The sequence below is a fragment of the Pituophis catenifer genome, unplaced genomic scaffold, assembly GCF_029215685.1.
Source record: "Pituophis catenifer annectens isolate HBS135680 unplaced genomic scaffold, rPitCat1.0.hap2 SCAF_2, whole genome shotgun sequence".
In the NCBI taxonomy this organism is placed as follows: Eukaryota; Metazoa; Chordata; class Lepidosauria; order Squamata; family Colubridae; genus Pituophis; species Pituophis catenifer.
Window position 1 is genome coordinate 272,084,189 of NW_027256882.1, and position 22,658 is coordinate 272,106,846.

General features: G+C 35.1%; 1 protein-coding gene across 1 annotated transcript in view; it reads left to right on the top strand.

The window, feature by feature from the left end:
* The first annotated feature begins 406 nt into the window (after positions 1-406).
* Positions 407-22,658, top strand: part of HCN1 (hyperpolarization activated cyclic nucleotide gated potassium channel 1) — a 166,223-nt gene continuing 143,971 nt past the window's right edge. The window contains exon 1 of the mRNA XM_070935902.1: positions 407-795. Within this exon, the coding sequence (XP_070792003.1) occupies positions 413-795 (383 nt within the window). The 5' untranslated portion in view covers positions 407-412. The remainder of the gene's footprint in view (positions 796-22,658) is intronic.

Here is a 22,658-nt window from a genome sequence, read left to right on the forward strand (position 1 = left end):
TCCGCCGGGTCGCTCAATGTCGAGACGAGGGAAGGGGGGCGAAGGGGCGGAGCCAGGCGGGGCGTTCCACCAGCAGAGGGCGCGGAGCGGTAAAATCCGGCTTTTCTCTCTCTCTCTCTCTCTTTTTTTTCTCTCTCTCTCTCACTCTCTCTCCGCCCCTGTCGGTCGGTGCCAGAGCGAGAAGCGGCTTTTGCCGGCTTGGCCAATGCCAGGAGCGGCACAGGGCAGTGAAGCGCTGCTGAAGGGCGGGTAGGACCAGCCAGCAGCGCCGCCGCCTCCTCTTCCTCCTCCTCTCCTCAGTGCTCAGAGGGAGCCCGGCTCGCCTAGCTGGCTCTCTCTCTCTTTTTCTTCCGCCGGCGGCTCAAGTGGAGCCGGACAGGCTGGAGCGCTCTCCTGGTCGCCGGACCTTGCCATGGAGGGCAACAAGCCGGGTTCCTCGCCCGGCAGCCGGGACGAAGGCAGTCCCAGCACCAACGCCTGCTCCCAGGCAAAGACGGCAGCGGAGAAAGGGCTGAGCAGCCCGAGCGCCGGCGGGAGCCTTAAGGAGCATGGCAATTCGGTCTGTTTCAAACTGGAAGGCAACGGCGGCGCCGAAGAACCGGCGGGGGGTTTCGACAACGCCGAAGGCGCCCGGCGCCAGTACGGCTTCATGCAGCGGCAGTTCACGTCCATGCTGCAGCCCGGGGTTAACAAATTCTCCCTCCGCATGTTCGGCAGCCAGAGAGCGGTGGAGAAGGAGCAGGAAAGGGTTAAAACTGCAGGATTCTGGATCATCCATCCGTACAGCGACTTCAGGTGAGGGGCGCTTGGTTGGGCGGCAGGAAAAGAGAGCCGGTTTGCAACTGGTGAGGTTGAGCAGGCGTGGGCCAACTCTGTCCCAACTGCAAGGGGCGTATTTATTGCTCGTTTTGAAAGTGCCAGCCGGATGTTCGGTGCTGTACAAAATATCTCTGGATGTTAAACCTAGAAGTGTGTTGCACTCTCTGAGTTGATAACTCAGAGGAGAGAGGAGGAGGAGGAGGGATAGGATGAAATGTTTCTGTCTGTCGCCTTAGTCAGCATTGTCTGTCTCTCTTCAGCCCACTCCAATAATTTGATATCTGCTGCTGACGAGAATTGTGGGAAAAAAATAAATAAATGCCGGGACTTCTGCTTAAAGGCACATCCTATTTTTATTTTTAATCTCAGAGAGCTACTTTAGTCTTCTTCCCTGACAAAGTTTTCTTCACCAGAAGTCATTCCTGTCTCAAGAAAGACCATCCAAGAAACTAGAAGCGAGGATGAGGGCCATAGAAATTACAGAGCTTCTTCCTCCCTTTTCCGTTTCTTCTGTCTTCCTGCAAAAAACAAGAATCAAATTCCATTTGGAAAACACATGCCAGTCTTGTCCATAAATCTAAATACGCTCCTGGGTACACTTATTTGGTTATTTTAAAATTAGATCTCATCTTTCCTCTGAGACATTAAGGTGATGGAAATGAAGAAGGTTCTCTGTCATTTCCTGTCCACGATAATTCTCTGATGTAGGATACTGAATATTTGTTTGGCCACAAATCGTACAGTAGTGGCTTTTTCCTCACACAAATTGCTTTACTTGGAAACTAAGTTTATTCATTTATTTATTCATTCCTGGGTTTACATGGGAATACGTTGATCCATGAATGTAACTGAACAGGTTAGGTTCACATATAGCCCCTAATCTACAAATAAATAAATTTCAAAATCAACTTTATCATTAACCAAGCATAGACCATGTAAAAGCAGAAAATTGAATTGTTAGCTGATTTGGTTAAGCAAGTTGGGGGCATATAACCACTGAATTCCTTGCTGAATGGAGACTTGAACCTGGATTTCTCCGATTCCGATTCAAGTCCTTAAGCAGAGATAACACTGGCTTTCAGAATGCTATCATAACCTTTGGGATTTGAACTGGCAAGCTGGCTCATTTGCATGGCTTTCAGTCCCAATGGAACAGATTATTCTTAAACACCTGACAAGAAGCTAATTTTTTCTTCCTGTCAGCTTCAGAATATGTTGCTTAAACAGATAATCTGATTCACCTAGCCTTGCTTTAAAGGGAAAAAAAAAACAATACCTCTTTTTAAAAAATCCCATGTATTTATTTCATTTGATATCTTGCCTTCAATTGAAGAATTGAAGCAAAAGTATGTATTGCTTCCCACCATTTTACTTTCACAAGAAGCCCACAAAGTTGATTAAACTGACAGGTGATGACTTGTCCAAGGTCATCCTAGGAGCTTCATTCCTGAGACAGTATTTGACCCCAGGATGCACTAGTCTCGGTCTGCTAATGTAACCATTGTATAATATTTTTTTCTTATGACCTTCAGTTTTGAAGGATAGACAGGTTGGAGTTTTAAAAATCTCCCCTTTTTTTCCTTAACAAGTAAAAATATTTCACTGATTTTTTACAATATATTTTTATACACATTTTAATCCATTCCATTCATTCATCCAATATTGATATTAGACCTTGCATTAAAAAAAACCTTTCACAGAAAAAGTAAGCAATGTGAAATATGACTTTACTGTCATTCCCATTTTATAATAATAGGACTGTTCCTTACTTTATCTTCTGCAAAAAGTATTCATTCTCTGAAGTGAAAAGCTGGCACACTTATTGTGTGGAATCTGTTGAAAGTTGATAGGTACTGTTTTTCAACAAACCAAGAACCACTAATGTCTAAAAACTGTACATATCCCTTCCTTTCATTCATTGTTGTAGCAAGTAATCATTTCCCCTCCAGCTGACCAAAGAGGACAAACAAATATACAAGCTTTCTTTTGAAAGGTGAGGAAAAAAATATTTACATGTAACTCTTTGGGTGGTGCCAAAATTAGAACAATGTGATTGACCTTGACTAGAGTCCTGTGCAAAATGCTCTTTTCTAAGCACAGAAAATTGGGGGAGAAGCCACTTTGGTGCATTTAACATTTGCATTAGGGATTGATTCAAAGCCATTTAAGTCGTTTCTCTCCTAATCAATTCAGAAAATCAAATGAAATTGACTCAGTTTTCTGAATAGATTAAAATAATTAGATTGGTTATTTGAATTAAATTAATCATTTTGTTTGGATTGGGGTTGATCTGTATACCTCAAATACATATATTAAACGTAATATCTGAAAAGTGTTTTACATGGGTAAACACCTAGAACATTAACTGACTGTTTATTTTACTGTTTATTTAGTCATTCATTTCTTTATATCAACATAGGTTCTCTGCTTAAAAAAAAAGCAAGAATGGGATAGAGTGCAACAGTTAAAATTGTACAAATAATCCAATCTTCTTCAACATATATAGGCAAACACATACAGTATTCTGTGTTTTATAGAGTACAATTTTACACATACAATTAGGCTCCACATATATAGGCCAGTGTGAAAGACGTGAATCTCTAATCAGCATAAGTTGGTAGACACAGAACATATTTGGGACACTAACAAAATGGCTGTGATGCTACAGATAACCAATTTTTTAAAAAAATACCATGAGGTAAAACTGGTAAAATAATCTATCATAATCTCTTTTCAAGATGTTGTATAGCTCCTCAGCATACTCTGTTTTCTGGAAAGGTGAACACCCTTCCAAAATTTTGGTCTATAGCTATCATTCTCATATCTATCATATTTAGCTACATTATTTTTTAAGAATGCCTCTTGGACTCAAAAGTATTGTTGGGAAAAAAAAGATGCTATCCTTGATGAGAATATTTTTCTTTTTGATATGCTAGCTTCTTATTTTTAATTAAAAGAAGTTAAATCAGTTGTCTGGCAGTAATGGTGGGCACCGAAGAAAATGCCAGTGGTTATAGTCATCAGTCTGGGGATCCAGGGTTTAAGTGAATTGTGGTTATCAGCCACATCAAGAGGCTATGGTCATCTAATAAATGTAATATTTAAGCAACATATCTCTGAGTTCTTTATTAATCTTTGAACCTTCTTTTTCTGATACATGACAAAAGAAGGTATCAATATTAGGAAACCAGAAATATCTCATGAAATCAGATTAAGATTTTATTTTTCTTTAGTTTAGAAATGCTGTTTTTGCTCTGAAAAATCAAAGCTCTATGCCCGAGTCCCACTGCTTTGTGAGAAATTTGGAAAGACAGTCTTGATTGAATCATGCACCATTGAATAGCTTATGCTGATCTGTGCAAAAAATTGCTTTTGTATGATAATACATGCATGTTTAGCTGTCTTCCTCAATACTTTGGGTACAGGCTATTATCAGCTTGATAGAAAATTAGGATTTTGCAGGGAAGATGAAGAGCATGGATTGAGGGCAATTGGGATTTTGAATAATAATTTTTGGATAGAATGGATTTTGTCCTTATTAATTTATCTGCTGCTTGCAAACCAGAGAGTAATATCTTTTAAGATACACAGCATTAGTTTGCATAGAGGTCTGTTAGAGGGGAGAAATATTAGAATCTTTAACTGGGAGCTATCCAAGGTATTGAATAATAGGGCTTTTGGAAATCCCATCTTTAACCTTGGAATGCCTGCCTTGTCCTTTCAACCATTGTATTTGTTGCTGTGCATAATATATTAATTTTCCTCTCCAGGCATATGGAAGAGAGAAGGGAAAAAGAAAATTAAATAGTGGTGACCTTCTGAGATCAACCGTTAACAGATTAGCAGGATCTTCCATATTTATTTAAAAGCTATATAGACCAAGTAGCATTTTAGCAAATTACAGAATAAACAGTATATCTTTCATTAATGTTACTTTATTCAACCATATAAAGAGAATGCTAATTCTATTTATTGATGCTAATTCTTATAAGCACTAAATGTGAGGTAAAGATTATATATCTTAGTATCCTAAAATGACTCTAATGCAGATATATTTGGAAAGAACATTGTAGCATTGGTGCAGAATAATTTGAACTTAATTTATTTAAAACATTTTGTAGTAAGTCCTGGGTTGTTTGTGGATACTATAAAATGTATATTTGTATAATTTCTCGCTGGTTATTTCAAACTTTTAGAAATCTTTGACAGTGCTGTCAATTCATACAATATAAATTAGTTTTCTCTGTTTGAAGGAAAAGCTTTCAATAGAATAGAATATATGAAACTGAGGGTTGAACTGTGGAGTCCTTTAATTTGAGAAATAAAATGTGTACAAACAAGTTCAGAGAACACCAAGGGACCCTATAAGGAAAAGTGTATTTGAAATTCATGTTTTAAATAAATACAAGAAAAAGCTTTATTCACAAGCATAAACACAAGCAGTGGCTCTTATGGATGGTTGTTATAATTGAATGCTAGTAGAATCTGACTATTCCAAAGAGCTGTTCCATCATTGGAGAACTGCCTCAAAGTAAAATATCTGGAAGAAAGAGGATAACAAATGACTCAGTTTTTCATTTCAAAGCCAATTAACTTTAAATACAGATTAAAATATCCACTTTTCCTTGTAATAAATGTGGATTCAGCAATCATCCCCAAACTTTTTCTGATCAATGATTGTTAGCTCGGTTATATTTATACATGAGTTTAGGTAATACATCACATAAAAAGATTCCTGTCGAATCCAGATATTATGTATAGTCCTTTTTCTACATGAATATCCTTGCATTTGTTGAACATTTCACTTTGTGAAAACATGACACTCACTACTCAAATTATCTATCTTGATTTTTGATATTTTTTGTCATACCTTCCAATGCCCTCATTAATTCCATGCAAGGGAGCTCCAATTACTGTAAATTCTGTAGGATCCTTGAAGCTCTCTGGTCTTGTTGGTTTTCTTGCAACATTTCATTACCAAACTCGGTCACATCATCAGATGATGTTAACTAGTTTGGTAGTGAAACATCTGCAAGAAAATCACCAAGCTCATAAAGCACCAAGAATCCCGCAGTCCTGAACTACAAATATTCTCTTCTGTTGGTTCTGTAGTTTCTCCTACCAAAAGAAGAACTTCGCCTCTCTAATTTGGTTACATATTTTGTACTCCTAGCTTTATAATGTCCTTTTTAAATTGTGTTGATCAGAACTTGCATTTATTCTGCTGTTATAAACAACAAAATAAACTCAAGTACACATAGAAACACACATACATATACACCATGAGTATTACATTGAGATTGAGATTTTAAAATATTTTTTTTTTGCTGTGTATACAAATATTTAGGAAACTATTGGACACATACATGGACATAATGTTATATTAGATGCAATGCTCTACAATTTTTTTTGGAACTCAACTCAGAAATCCATGTGTGCATTTGTGAGTTTGTATGCGTGTGTGTCTACCAGAAGCAGAGCCTAAAATTGATTGATGGATCAATTATATACCATCAAGTTGTTGTCAACTCTTAGCGATCACATAGATAAATTTTCTCCGATGATATGTCCCTAGCCTCTTTCAAGTCTACAAATGATGCACCTATCATCAATCTCTCTGAGTCCTTCATTAATTGAATTAATTACTGTTAAGTAAAATGAATCCTATGAAATAACACACTTTTTACAAGATGCAGTGATATTCTTATTTGCATGGCCTATCCATTCTGTCTCAAATATATAAATTAATGTCACACGCAGAAAATACACAAGCAAATATGAACACTTTCCACTCTTTCCTTCCAGAACAAGCAACAGAAGAGAGGAAGAAAAATACTCAATAGAGATGGGGTAGGAGGAAAGGGTTGCTGCTTTGAAAAAGACAAGAAGAAGAAAGGGGAAAAAAGGTAGATGGGCATGGAGAAGAGACCATGGGAGTAGGAAAAATAAAATAAAGATAAGCCTTTTTGCATTCTGAACAAAGAGTTAAATTCTGAAGCAAACATTGCCATCCAAGTAGGAATTAATTTCCAAAGCTTTTCAGACGCATTTTGCAGCTCAGATTAATTCTTTTGTTTTCAACAGTGATTGTTATCAGCAGACATAAGATGTCAATTTTTCAAATTAATAAGTAATTATTTGAGGATAAAATTAATATTATTAAGCAAGATATATATATATATATATTTGTTTGTTTTCTGAGGTTTCGCGGGTGTTTGTATGTAGGTCTTTGGTTATTCGGGTTTTCTCCCGCATAAAATTGGAGCCAATTTTACGCGGGAGAAAACCTGAATAACCAAAGATATATATATATATATATATATATATATATATATATATATATATATATATATATATTTCTCAACCTTGGCAACTTTAAGATGTGTGGACTTCAATTTCCAGAATACACAAGCCAGTTACTTGAAAATTCTGGAAGTTCATATAGCTTGAATTTGCCAAGGTTGAGAAATACTGCTGCATTAAATTGTATAGTATATACTATAGTATAAAGTGCTATCTATTATCAATATGTTCAGTACTATTATGCTAACTATTTATAACGAGTAATTGGTGTTTTTTTTTAGTTGGCAGTAAATGAATTAAGTGCTGATAATATATAATTTGTTCTCATTTATACCCCACCTTCATTATTTTTACAAATAACCTAAAGTGGCAAACATATCCAACTTTCCTTCTCCTATTTTCCCCACAACAATCCTGTGAGATGGGTTGGACTGAGAGAGTGTGATTGTCTCAAAGTCACTCAGCTGGCTTTCATGACTAGGCAGAACATGAACTCAGGGTCTCCTAACAAGGTGCCTTAACCACTAGACCAAATTGACTCTAATTATCCTATATAATTAGTTCTGACCCATTTATTATTTTTTTCCAGCTCTTAACTAGTTTTCTATTACCTTTAATTTACGTTTTAATTTATCTCCAAAACAGAGAAGGATAGTGGGTTAAGAGAGGCACACATATCCTAAAATCATCTGGATGTTTTAGACTACATTTTCAATTAATACTTGCCTCACTAGCTGAAGCCATTGGGGTGGAATGCCAAAACATTTGGGGGGGACAGCAGGAAAGACAGAGGGAATAATGAAAGACTGAGGAAATCATAGTGCATCTAAGAAGTGAGGAAGCCAGAACATAAGAAAGAATTGGTCTGTCTCTGGAAATGAAATTAAAAAAGACATTAATACCTGTTTTTATGAATATATTATTGAGCTTCTTACTCCTGACATGGTATAGTTCAGAGTACATGCTTTTCATGCAGAAAATTTCAGATTGGCTTTCTAGATTGGACCTACCATTTTTAGACTGGATTGTGCTACCAGATCTGAGTTGAAAAAGTGTGGCTGGCCATTAGATGGCAACTGTGAGATACATTCTGCATTAAATTTAACAATACCTTTCATCAGTAGTTACTAGACAATTAGTTTATAGAAGACAGGGAATAATCTTTCAAGGCCAGCCTGAATTCAGGGATGTTGGCAAATAGCTCTAATAGATGAGTTGGCCTAAAGCAGCAACAACAAAATGAGAGAGGGGAAGAGGAAGGGAGGGAGGGAGAGAGAGAGAGAAAATAGCCAAAGACGATTTTTCAAGAGTTTGGTATAGATTTATTGAGAAAGTTTATATACTCCTTCTAAAAACAAAGTATATGGTCAGATATTCATTAGTTTTAAAAGAACCACTGAGCAATGCATTATTCTATACTTTTGTTGATTACTATCTTTAACATACTTGGAAGTTCCATTGTATAAAAACAACATTTAGCTAATTGTAGTATGCACTTAAATTTAAAACAATAAAAAAGAAAAAAAAATGTGATACAAACATTATGTAATTCATGCATAAGGTTCTGAATGCTAAATGGATAGATGTATAATTGAAAAGCCTTGAAGATGCACTTAATACACACAACACACATACACACAGAGCAGAGAGGAGATATTTTCTTTAATAATGGTATGTGGTCATTAGAACAAGGAGAATTGGCTACTCTGGTGGGACTTAAGCTCTAATTAGCAAACCATTATGCAAGCAACATGATAAACCTTTGTCTTTATAATCCTGGTTGTGACATTCAGGCTATGCACTTGAGATTTCTTACTGACAGCTTTTATTTCTTCATACTCCACTTGTGGTACTGATATGATATACCTGAAGCTTCCTTCTCCACAGCAGCAGTGTTGCCCTTGTAACCTCTAAAGGTATTTTAGTTTCAGATGGAGAGTTGAGTAGTCAAACTGATATGTCTTGTACTGTCTTTGAAATGTGGTAGGCAGGGCTCTTATACTGGAGGGCCATTCACTAAGGCAAATGGCTATCTATACTCTCAATCTGTAGAAAATAAAATAAATGTTTTAGGCTTGGGACAGTGTCATATGCAGAATATGAAAGCATTTCTTAATCTTGGTGGCCAATATTTTAAAAATAGTTGCAAGAGCTATTATACCTTACATACTCATCAAATTGTTTCTTTTCAGACCAAGCAATGTTATGCAAGCGATCCAGATTGGTGTGATGAGGCATCGGGGTAGAAACTGAGAAACCCTGAGTTCTAATCCCATTTTAAGCATGAAATCAGACTTTGGGCCAGTCATTCTCTGACCTAGGAAGCAGACAATAGCAAAGCACTTCTGAAAAACCTTGCCAAGAAAACTGCAGGGGCTGGTCCACATAGTCACCAGAAGGCAATGCTGACTCGAAGGCACACACACAAAAAATGTTGTGCAAACTTCAGAAAACTTCAAAATACATAATAAGGAACAATGTGATAATTTGGAAGAGAAATTTAAGAATTCAGGGGTCAAAGAAAGCATTTTCCCTTGCTAACTTTTTCTGTTTTTTTTTTCTTTTCCAAGTTCTTTTGTACAATTTACTCAGGCTTGGAAGAAAAAAATAAAATAAAATAAATTCTTTCATCCATAATTTTCAGTTTATTTTCTAGAAGTTTCCATTTCTAATAGTTTATGTTATTTAAGAATAACCTTGTTAAACTAATGCTCATTTTTAGTATTCTGTTTTTGTCACCTCTGAGCGACATAATTATTTGTAAGATGGCATTTCCATTCATAATTGCTAAATCTTGCATTAATTACTGTAAGTATACTGGTATAATTGTTCTAGGGAAAAATGTCCATTAAATCAAGGCATAAGGCATCCTGTAGTTTATGCTGTGCAGCGCAAAAGAACCTTAAACCATTTCATAAGGCAAATCACTTTGTGATTGTATAAATAGAATAAACATTTCATGAAAGAAAAGAAAAAAACATATTGTTTTTCCTCTCTGACAATAATAAAGGGAGCATTATCTCTTTACTACATTAAACCTTTGGAGCTCCTTTCATTTGTGCTGGAAAAAGAGGAGAGAAGCAAATAACAAAAGTGAGCCATAGTTAAATAAACTATCTGACTAGCCCAGAATTTTCAATCAACATGCCATTAGCAGGACATTCTGGAAATAAATGTCTGGATTACTTAGACTGCAGCAAGTTGAGAAAGGTTGATATAATGCAGTACTTAGGAAGCTAAAGATTTAAGAACAAAGTTTTCTTTGTATGTTGCAATTTAATTTAGAGAATCTTTCTTCCATCTGTCTGCCCTTCTTTATTTTTCAAGAAGTAATTGTTTTCAAGAAATCACCTGCAATTAACATTTGTAGAAAACATTGATTGCTATTCTGCTACCAAAGTGACCCTGACTTAATCTTGAAAATTTACAGATATAGATGTCTCAATAACTTAAATGGGAATTACAGTGACAATAAGAATAATTGTATTAGCCACTTTATTATTTATAAATAGAAGATACTTCTGTTGAGAGCATGTATTGAATCTCTTCTAATACTATGACACCAAGATATAAGTGCAAAAGAAAGAACATTCTACTAAAAACAAGGCTGTATTTCTTATGTGCAAAAAAATATTTTCTTAGATATGCAGTAAACTTCCTAGCGAGCCTTCCAGACTGTATTTAACATAGTTAACTTGACAGCGCCTCAAATCTCTGAAAGACAATCATGTAATGTATATATGAAGAATGGATTAAAAGTGAAGAGAAAGAATTTGGTGACTGAATAAATGGTACTGCATACTATGTATATTAGAATACGAGCATCCTCTATGTGGCATTAATAACACATCAAAGTAAAGGCACTTTGCAAATTTAAAGACAACAAACTGAGAGTGTACTAGTTTTTCTATTGTCAAATTTGTTTAATCTGTAAAATTAGTGCTTCTAGTGACAGAACAAATAAAGGTTACATTTGGGGGGGAAAAAGAAATCGCCATTGTATTTATCTTTAGCAACATAGAAATCTGCCTTGTATTAGCTCAGACTTCTTGTTCATTTGCTGTGCCTGTTCATTTTCTCATTTCTATATTGGCTAATATGGTTCCTCAAGAACTTGGACTGAGACGTCTCTTGTCATCTGTTATCTGTTTTTTTTTAAAAAATGTGGATATCAAAAACTAATTCTTCAAGTAAGAAGAAGGATAGGCATATCAGAACTTTCTGTTGGAACAATTTTCAGGATTCACAAAAAATGGCTCTACTGTGGTATAAACAAACAGGTTTGAATGGAACACATTAGCATCTTCTAAGTAAAATCTACACAAAAATATCCTATTCATTTATGAGAATGAATTTGCAAAATAATATATATCTGTGTTTCAGAAAACCCTTCCTTCCTTCCTTCCTTCCTTCCTTCCTTCCTTCCTTCCTTCCTTCCTTCCTTTCCTTTTTTCCTTTCCTTTTTTCCTTCCTTCCTTCCTTCCTTCCTTCCTTCCTTCCTTCCTTCCTTCCTTCCTTCCTTCCTTCCTTCCACAGATAGAAAAAACAAAATACAACCAATACAATTAAAGTCCAAGTATTGTCCCAAGCTGAAAACTGGTACATGATTTAAGATAGTATGTACTTCCATCCATAATTTCAAAATTAAATAAGTCATAAAATAATACTGTAAATATTGGAAATGTGATATAGAAGGAACATTTTGTCATATGGTGGTCATGTAAGAAGATTCAAAAAGTACTCAAATGGGCAGCATTGATCAGAAAAAGTAAAAACAAAGCTTGGATGGAAACTTCACTTCTTTCTACTAGGAACCTTTCTAGAATAAATAAATTTTTAAATATCACAACTCACTAAAGTATATTCTGATACACTGTTATACAAATAAGGACAACTTTGTCCCAAAATTGGAAAAGAGATATTTTGTTGACAATATCAGACTGAGAAACTCTATTTAGAGAATATGCACAATGGCAAAATTAACATTATATATCAAGACATGTATGCCCAATTTAATATAAGAATGGACTCAGAATATAGTTTTTAAGAGTTGTACAATAATGCAAGTCAGCAATCTCCTTGCAGATCCTGGAACTGTTTCAAAAGTATCCTCATGTACAGCTCTTAACAGCTAAAGTAGGTTGTCATACGATTAGGGTATGGAGAATTCTACCTGTAATTGTGCAAATGCTTGCAAGTCCAGCAATAGCTGGTATCCTACTCCCAAAATGTTAAAGTGCTACTTCTAGGGAATCTAGACCAAGCTTTATCTCAATCACAGAATACAGATTGTTCTTTGTCAAAGTCCATTTAATTTCTTATTCAGTCCATTATTAAGTTAATTTCTCATGATTTCTTTTTTTGGAATTATTATGTTATTAGTAGGACTGAATGTAATCAATATATTGACATAGCTCAACTCCAAAATTCTACATGACTTCATTCAATGATTTGATGTGCAGGTTAAACAGCATAGGAGAAAAGGAGGACAACAACCTAAGTGATGGACAGTAATCCCCTAGCACACAATTCAGAAACTACTGCCAAAGAATACCTCAAAATCCCATATAACAAAGTGGTACAAAATAATACCACATTGATAGCAATAAAACTACTGAGAGGACAGGAGAGCAATGCAATTTTATGAGAATTTCTCAATTTGTTATGAGAACAAATTTTCCATTGTCTATTTTAGGTAACACCAGTTTCTCACATTAATTATAGGACGATATCTGGTAGTCATTCTGTCTGACTCCCTTTCCATCTACATGCAAATCTTTTTCCATTATTGGTGTTTTGTGGTTCCTATGTAGCCTGGGCTTTGTTATTCACAGCAGTACCTTAGTAATATAATATAGTAATGTTCTCAACCTTATTCCAATCTTCTTGCAGCCATTTCATAAAGTCTTCTCTCATTTCTCAATTTATACACTAAAATGGATTTTACAGATTATGGCTCTCTCTCTATAGATAGTATTTCTGAGTTGCCATATTACATATAAATGAATCAAAATTCACAAAAATCCACTGAAGACCATGAGAAAATACTAATGAATTCAATAATAAGACTTATCCACTCATTGCTGAATCATACCTATTTGACTGCCTAAGATTTTTGAGATAAATGCTTAACCTACTTTTGATTTAAAGAAAAATGAGTAAAGGAGACAACTTGCTAATTGTCAAAAAGCTTTTCGGCAGTCTATTTCTCTAATTCTATTTTCCCCAGAGGTGGTATTTCAATTTTGAAATTCATGGCCCATGAAGTGCTAATTCCTAGAGGATTTATTCTAGACATATCAAATCAGGTTAATGGCACACAAAAACACATTCACACATGTACATTCATATTGTCATTGGTGACACTAAAGTGTCAGTAAGCTTTCTTAAAGATACGTTAATGGGCATGATTTTAAGTAGAGATAAGAATAAGTAAATTTTCTGCATATGAAGATATAGGTCCATCAGAAACTGGCTTCTGCAGTTTTTATGCTTGAATAAAGGTTTTTCGTATCAAATTAAAATATCATAGATGTTTATATGCTATTGTGGCATATTTTAGAGCCAATCCAATGCATAAAGGGGGAGAGCTTTCTCTGTGGGAGCACCTGCCCTCTGGAACGAGCTCCCCCCGGAGATACGGACAATTCCAGACTTACGTACTTTCCGTCGGGCCCTTAAAACCTTTTTATTTCATCAAGTCGGGCTGGCCTAATCTCTCCAATTGTGTATTTTAATTTGGATTTTTAATGGGGGATTTTAACTGTCGGGCCAAATTGTTTAATTCATTTTTAAATTGTTTTTATATTTGGTATTTGATTTTTTTACTTCTGGCTGTTCACCGCCCTGAGTCCTTCGGGAGAAGGGCGGTATATAAATTTAAATATTAAATTAAATTAAATAAAGTTTTTAAATTGCAAATAGTAAGTTGCAGAAATATGTCAAAGGGAAAGTGAATATTTTTTCCATTCTCCTTTTTTGAGTTTTGATAATAAATTTCCTTTGAAAAGATTAGTAAAATGTATTGATTATCTAGAAAATGGAAGCTATTGTTCATTGCTAAAGGAAGGGTTGAATTTATGTTTTACTATATCTTTTGTAAAGGAAGTTTTATGTTTTTGTTTCTTTTTATAATTTTTATTTTTTCCAATTCTGTCTCTTATCTCTTTCTTTTCTATTTTTTCTCTTTGACCATTTGTTTTAGTTACTTTTTTATCGTTATGTTTTATAAAAAAGTTAAACCTATATTAAAAACAAAATATAAATATTTAGTATTAGAATTGTGACTTGATGCCAGTGGGACTTTGCCTCCTTTTAAAAAAAGCATCAGACATATTTCTGAGGGGAAAAAAGGGATGGATTCCTTTCTGGATCTAGATACTTCCATAGTTGAATGTGAGCTTCTATGGAATAGCTATGATTCATATTGCCCATTAATGTTGTAAGAACAAGATTACTGGAAGGAAGCCACACCGTGACTTCTTCCTGGCATTATTCTTGCATAGGATAATCAAGTTATTATGGCATTATTCTTGCATAGGATAATCAAGCTATTATGGCATTATTCTTGGATATATAATCAAGCTATCAGAATATAGATTTTTCCCCTGTGATCTCAGGTAATCCATCCAAGTGATCTCAGCTAATGCCATGCAATGCAGGAAGGAACCATTCCTGTTCATTAAGGGACCCTCAGATTCCATGAAGCAAGGCTTCATAAGGTAAGGGTATATGAATAAGTCTAGTTTCAATTCAAATTTCTGAATCAATTGGAAAAGCTACATTTATTTAATTCAGAATTTCAAATGAAATCAATTGATATGGATTTTTGAATTAAAAGGATATGTGAACATTCAAGCACTTTAAATCTTATCTGAAATTTTCAAGTTGATTCAATGACACAATGACACATGATTTAGTTTAACACTCTGAACAACTTACATTTCATTCAGAAATTTATAATCATTACATTGAAAGAAACCTACTTGAATTACATGAATTGAATATTTGCCTAATTTTATGAAAAGCTGTATCAATAACGAAGAAACATTTTAAAGGTCATTTCAGTCATCATAGATAAAGTTTGTATTGATGATTTCATAATTGTCCATATATTTTTAAACTGTTGATTTGTGGTGCTTTCTGTTGGTAAGTCCAAGTCAAATAGGATCATTTATTTCTATTGATATCTATTCAATATCTTATTGAATAGTTGACATATTATCATAAACCTCAACCAGTCAATAAACTATCACACAGTATTTTAACTTTTTTAACTTTAAGTTTATAAAATTTTGTCACTTGGAATGTATTCTAATTGGCATACATTAAAATGAAATAAAATGAAATATCTCAAGCTCTCAAAGGGTCACCACCTCTAATATACACTTCATAACCATGATAGAATAAATAAATAAATACGAAATTATGCACATACCCACATATATTATATGACACAGAAACAGCACAATCTAGTCTGGATGTATACATGTATATGGCAAGAAAAATGAACTCTGCGGATTTACCAGATAAATGGCATAGGAAACAAAACTGTTACAGAATCTGGTAGTCCTGCTGGAAATACTTTGAAACCTCTTCCCAGAGGGGAGCAACAGAAACAGACTGTGAAGTGGGTGTGTGGGGTTTCTAACAATGCTTTGAGCTCTAAGCACATAGCGCTTATAAGCAATATCCTGAATAACAGGAAGCAAGCTTCCTATAATCTTCTCGGCTGTCCTTATTGCTCTCTGTATGGACTTTCTATCTGAGGTACTGCTGCCACCAAACCAAACAATAATGCAATTTGTTAAAACACACTCAATTGTGCCTCTGTAAAAAGGACAGGACGGAAGGAGAAAGATATGCTCTCCTCACCCAATGCAGGAAATGCAGACAAAATGATGCAATAATTGACCCAAATTTACATTTTAAATGCTGCTGGATTAGATTAGACAAAGTGCCTACTTCGTTCATGTTGTGTTGACAAAGTGGAGAATGGATGGCAATAGAAAGTTTGTTGGCAAAATGTGAATGTAAAACTTGTGTTTTCTGCAATTTTTAGAAAAGATTCTTAGTTAAAGTAAACAAGTAAAGACCTTTTTTTTTTAACATGGACGATTTTGAAATTACAGTCATCAATAGAGACTTTATCTATGATGACTGAAATTGCAAAGCATTATTTTACCTGCAGCATTATTTCTTGAAATGCTGCAGAAACCCAGATAGGCCCCATGTTCATTTTTAGAAAATAAAAATGGTGTGTTGCTGAATCCAAGAGCTTTATTTAAAACCACCTGCCTCACACAAACATACAAAGGAAAGCTGTACCTTGAGGCTACGTAAAAGGATAGAACTTCATCAGTTTACCTGCTGGTAAATGAATGTCTTGCTCCTAAGGTGTCTACCATTACCATGAAATCACCCATGGTCTCAGCAGTCCTGAAGTGCCTTGTCTTCTACCATATAACCATCACTGTTCAAAGTTATTTATAGGTTTATTTCCCATAATGCCATCCACTCTGATGCTGTAATTCCTTCCCTGCAATTATTTAGTACACTATTCCAATTTTAGTCTTTCTTGGACTGGTAAAGATGCCCTTGAACTCAGCTGGATATCTGGTAATTCTATAGACATATCCACACAGCTTTCTTACCAAAGGTATGGAAATGGTTGGAGACTGAATTCAAGTCCTGTCATAGCCATGAAAGCCATCTGGGTGACTTTTGGACTTCTGTTGTTGTGGGGAAAATAGGAAGAGAAAGGTGTGTTGGATATGTTTTCTACCTTGAGTTGTTTGTAAAAATAATAAAGGCGGGATAAAAATAAATAAAACTTAATGAACAGGATGTAGACTTAGGTGTTCCTATTAAAATGAAGCAGAAGAATAATTTCTTATCTGCAGAGTTGATTTTCTAGATTCGTGTGAGGATAAAGCATGCCTTGCTTATCAAGTCATTGACAGAATTACTAGCTGTCAATCAGGGAATTTTAATCAGTTTGCTAAGGATTCAAGATGCTATTCTGACATAACCATCTTTTTTTTAAAAAAAGTCCAATTATGCGTATTTCTGCATAATCCTGCACAGTGTTTAGCATTTTGATTGCTGTGTTATAATGATCTAAGTCTATATTTTTTAATTTGGAGGAGGGGTGAGATTTGCATGAAATTGCATGAATATATTGCATAGTAAATTTAAATTTAAAACAGCTGGTGAACTCATAAGAGCTGCTTTTCAGTCTCTTGTGTTACAAGTGTAAAACAAATGAGGATTAAAATGGGGTTTATTTGACAATACCAAAGTTTGACAATACCAAAGTTTTGACTCCTGCATAAGGGGGGTGAATTTTTGATAAACAATAGTTCATTCTTAGCTTTTTTCTTAAGATTGCCACACAACTGCATTTATTGCATTTGTTATTTTAGGGTCAAAGTCTGTCAAAGTGCTTTGGTGTTAGAAATAGATTGTTTATGTTTTGTTGAAATCTTCATTGTGATTCCTGGCAATGGTCACTCATGCCTTAATCACTACATAGATTACTGTAACATCTCTTAAGTGGGGCAGGCTGTTTATGAAGAAAATTCAGAAGTTATAGTGGGTGCAGAACATAGCAGCCAAACTGTTGATGGTCAACCATAGCATTGCGATGTAACACAATTCTAAAATTGCTGCCTTGGTTACCTGGGCAGAGTTCACCAGCAAATCAATAACAATACTGAATATCTTAGTAATGAAACACAATCACAAACAACATATCAATATAAAAATAATAGCACAACAATAATGGAAGCCAAATGACAAACAGTCATGTATGAGTAGTCATTTCTAAGGTTCAAAGGCCTCCTGAGAAAAAAATGTAATATTTCAGGTCCTGAATTTAAGAAGGTTAAGGCCTAATTGCATGTCTCAAGATTGTTGTGGAAGGAAGGCAGGAAAGGAAAAAGGAAAGGAAAGAGGAGAGGAGAGGAAAGGAAAGGAAAGGAAAGGAAAGGAAAGGAAAGGAAAGGAGGAAAGAAGGAAAGGAGGAAGCCTTTGAGATGTAGTTACCATATGTTTCTGGTGCTTTAAAAGTAAAGTATAGATAATCTATGATATTCCAAAAGTAGAGAAGGAGGTCAAAACATTTTTGTACTTGACAAAAATAGCTAAATACAAGGCTCTCAACTTGAATCTAAGACCCAAATTACTGAAAAATGTATACAGCAGGCTAAAAACCAGGAGACTATGAGATGATGTTCTGCCTTAGGCATGAAAGCTGGCTGGGTGACTTTGGGCCAGAGTCTCTCAATTTACAATATCAGGCTCTGGTGACAAGTCTACTCAGTCACTTCCTATTGCAACCAATGGATCAACAGTCAGTTGATCTGAAAAAAGCAGACCTTCCACTTTTGTGAAAATGCTAGGAAGAAAAAAAATGTTTAAAACAATACTTAACATTCTACAAAGTTAAGATTTGAAGTAGCATCTTGACTTAGAAGTAGTATTTCTTGAAAAAAATATCCCAAGCCAGCTATACCTATTTCTCCCAATCCTGATTATTTTAATTAAAAAAAAATCCAACATGAAGCCCAAGAATGTACTTAACCAATTCATATAAAGAATTAAAGATGTAATGTTATACATTATTACCTGAGAGTAAACTTATCAAGATTTCTGAAAATAAATACTTCTTAATATGCTGTAAAATATAAATCAATTTAAAAACTGCATTTTGGGAATACTTAAGCTTTATGTCGTAAGTAAATACTATAAATGCATTCAGTGTATTCCCATCTGCATAATTTCCCATTAAGTCTTCTATTAAATTCAGTGTTAATAAAGATTTTTTTTTACTGTTATCTATAAAATGTTTTCTATTACATTATGAGCTCCCATTGGCTTTTTTTTCTTGGGCCATAAGCATGGCAATTTAGAAAGAAAAATTGAAATGATTTTTCTTTCAATTAACTTTTCTTTTTATTTAACCAATTAAATTATTAATCACGATGGTTTAAAAATGCAGTGAGCTTTAGTTCTGAGACCAAAAGGAAATTTTTTAAGGCATATCGTTGTTTTTTGACAAACATAAATAGAAAGAACAGTGGTGGGACTAAAAAATGACCTAAATTTCTCAAGTGCTTGTTTTAAGAGCAATTTATCATGAACAACTTGCTCAACTGGAAAGACGTTTCACTGTCACCTTAGGTTGTGTTCTATGTACTGATATAAAGAAACAGCCACAGAACTGCTGAATAAATAATTGCACAACTGGGTCTACTCGGCATTCAAGAATCAGAGAGAATGTTTGCTCCAGAGATTTCAAGGAAGGGATGCTACACAGCAACATTTATTGCCTGTCTATAAGTTATGGCTTTCATACGATGTTACAGGAACCACCTGCCCAACTTTGCACATGAACAGACATTTTAAAATCAATATTTTAAAATGGTTTTTTTTTAAATGAATTTTAAATTGTTTTAAATTGGAATTTTAATTTTATATTGGCTTTTATGAGGACTTGTGCATTTTACCGTTGTGAGCCGCTCTGAGTCCTCGGAGATAGGGCGGCATATAAATTGCATAAAATAAATAATAAATAAATAAATATGGCACTTAGCAACATAACTGAAAAAAAACCCCCTTCTGATCAGTAGTGGGATTGCCCTCGGTTCTCACCGGTTTGCAAGAACTGGTAGTAAAACTGGTGGGAGGCCCCGCCCACCGCCCCGGATGTTGTCAATGGTAATCACATGTGCTGAAGCAAAGCGCACGTGCTTGCTTTGCTTGCACGCGTGCGCAATCCCGTTGTGAACCGGTAGTAAAGGTAAGTAGAACCCACCTGTGCTTCTGATGAAAAGGACTACTATGTCTTATAAACAACTGAACATAGATAAATCCAACATTGATGGATGATTTTTTTAAAGAATTTGAGATAAATAGGACCGTTTAGTTCTGTCCTTGTAATTAGCTTGAAATATCTAGCTATCAAATAATACTTAACCATGATTTGACCTGACTTTGGCTGATTTTAAAAATAAGGTTTTCCTTTTCTATATACCTTGTAATCAGCAACAAAGCTATAGATAAGACCTTAAAAGTCTTTGCACTTAAAATTCAGGCATAACGTCTCCTTGGTACAGCATTATTTGGAGCTTTAGACAGCACAAAGCTGCTCTAACCTCCTGTCACCTACCTAAATCCTGCAGCTACCTGATCTTTATAATACTGGGCTCCAGGTTTTCTATCAGGTCATGCTTTTCAATAGTTTGAGTTCATAGCCAAGGCAAGAGAGATCACCTGGGGGAGCAACAGGGCTTAACTGAACCTTTTCTAATAGGTTTCCCAGGTTTCAAATGTGTAGTAGTTTGATTGACTTTCTGGGTGGTATAACACAGGGGTGAAATCCAGCAGGTTCTGACAGGTTCTGGAGAACTGGTAGTGGACATTTTGAGCAGTTCGGAGAACCAGCAAATGCCACCTCTGGCTGGCCCCAGAGTGGGGTGGTAATGGAGATTTGCAGTATCCTTCCCCTGCCACGCCCACCAAGCTACTCCCACCAAGCCACACCATGCCCACCAAGCCATGCCCAGAGAACCGGTAGTAAAAAAATATAGATTTCACTACTGGTATAACACCTTCAAAGACAACTGGAGGATCTTCCTGTTTGCATCAGAATGATAAATGAGTGTACAAAAGGAACAGGGCTTTTGTCATGATTATGAATTCCCCTTTACCCCTATGGATGCCACTGTTCACCTCACTGTGATCAACCTACCTCCCCCCAAAAAACCCCATTCTATCTGCATTTGTTGTGTAATATTTATGAAACTGTCAACTAGAGACACACATGTTCAGTTTCTTGTTGGTTTTTATATTCATTTTAAAGGCTGTTCTGTTCCCAAATTAATATTCCTCTATACAATACAGGGAGGATGAGTTTATTCATTACACTAAAACCTACAGATGTCTTAAGAAAATACAATTGCTGTGCTACTGTGCTGTGTAGAATGACCATAAACCTAAGCGTGAATGCCCAGGTCATACTATCTCCTAAAATAATAACTGGGTTTTCTGAACACATTCAATCAGAAATAGTCCACTCCTGATTTCATTGACTTGTAAAACACAAACACATGTACACATACACAAAGTACAAAAAGCACACACACAAAAATAACATTTCAGTCCATAGATTACAATATCTTTTCAGTTATACTTTTAAAAATATTTTGGGAAATAAATTCATCAATTCATCTGAGAAAAGCTTTTCCTCTAAGAATTGATTCTGTGTATTTGGCATACATACACATTATTTCAGCTTCAGTGATTTGTAAAGGCAGGATCAAATTTCCTGACAGTTAGAACAATGAATCAGTGGAAAAACTTGCCTCCAGAAGTTGTGAATGTCGCAACACTGGAAGTTTTTAAGAAGATGTTGGATAACCATTTCTCTGAAGTAGTGTAGGGTTTCCTGCCTAAGCAGGGGGGTGGGCTAAAAGACCTCCAAGGTCCCTTCCAACTCTTATTTATTTATTTATTTATTTATTTTATTTTATTTCTATACTGCCCTACTCCCGAAGGACTCAGGGCGGTGCACAGCCAAACAATAAAATACATACATACAAAATTTAAAAGTGGAATTAAAATCAAATTAAATAGTTTTGGCCCAGACAAATTAAAACCCCGATCAATTCAAATTTTAAAATTTGAATATATAAAATACTAAAAAATATTAAAAATTAAAGGGGATGGTAAAGTATTATATAATCTGTTATGAATTTGGATCTTACTTTGAAGAAGTCACAGGGGGAGGGGTGGCGAGGGGGGGTTAGGGAGGAGGGGGGGAGAAAAAAGGGGGAAAAATCTGTATTTGAAAAACTTTTTCAATAAAATAAAAAAAAATAAACACACACACAAAAAAATAAAATAAAATTAAAAAAATAAAAATAAAAAACAGCCATGACAGCAGCAATGTCTATATGACCAAAACCCCACCTCTTTTTACTTTCCAGTAAAAAGACAACAATAGACCTGTGTAGCTCTAATGAGCTAATGAACAACAACAAAATAAGCTTGCTTTAGGATTTTAGGATAAAATTGAGATTTGTTCAGCAAATCGGGGAATTTCAAACTTTTTCAGGCTATAGAACCTGTTTCAAAAAATCCTGAAACTCTGTTCAAGAAGAAAATTCTAAGTGATGGAAAGTTAGCAATAAAATGAAACGTAATAAATAAGGTGAATAATAAACAATAAACTAAAAATAACATGCATATACAGAGGAATACATATCTAGGCTGGGTGTGACAGTTCAATATTGTATGACTGAAAATTATGCATGAGAATCACCATTTTTTTCTCACTTAGAATTCCACTTAGGAATGGAAAATTGATGGCATGGATGTTTTCTATTGTGAATGCCTGGTGGAATCCACTTAAGTTCCTATGTTCTTATCCTCCAGTCCACCTGCTTTTGCGAACTTGTCATGAACATGTATTCACACCGTGGTTATGTGTAATGCAGCTAAGCAGTGCAATCCTAAATTTCTTTAATTCCCAC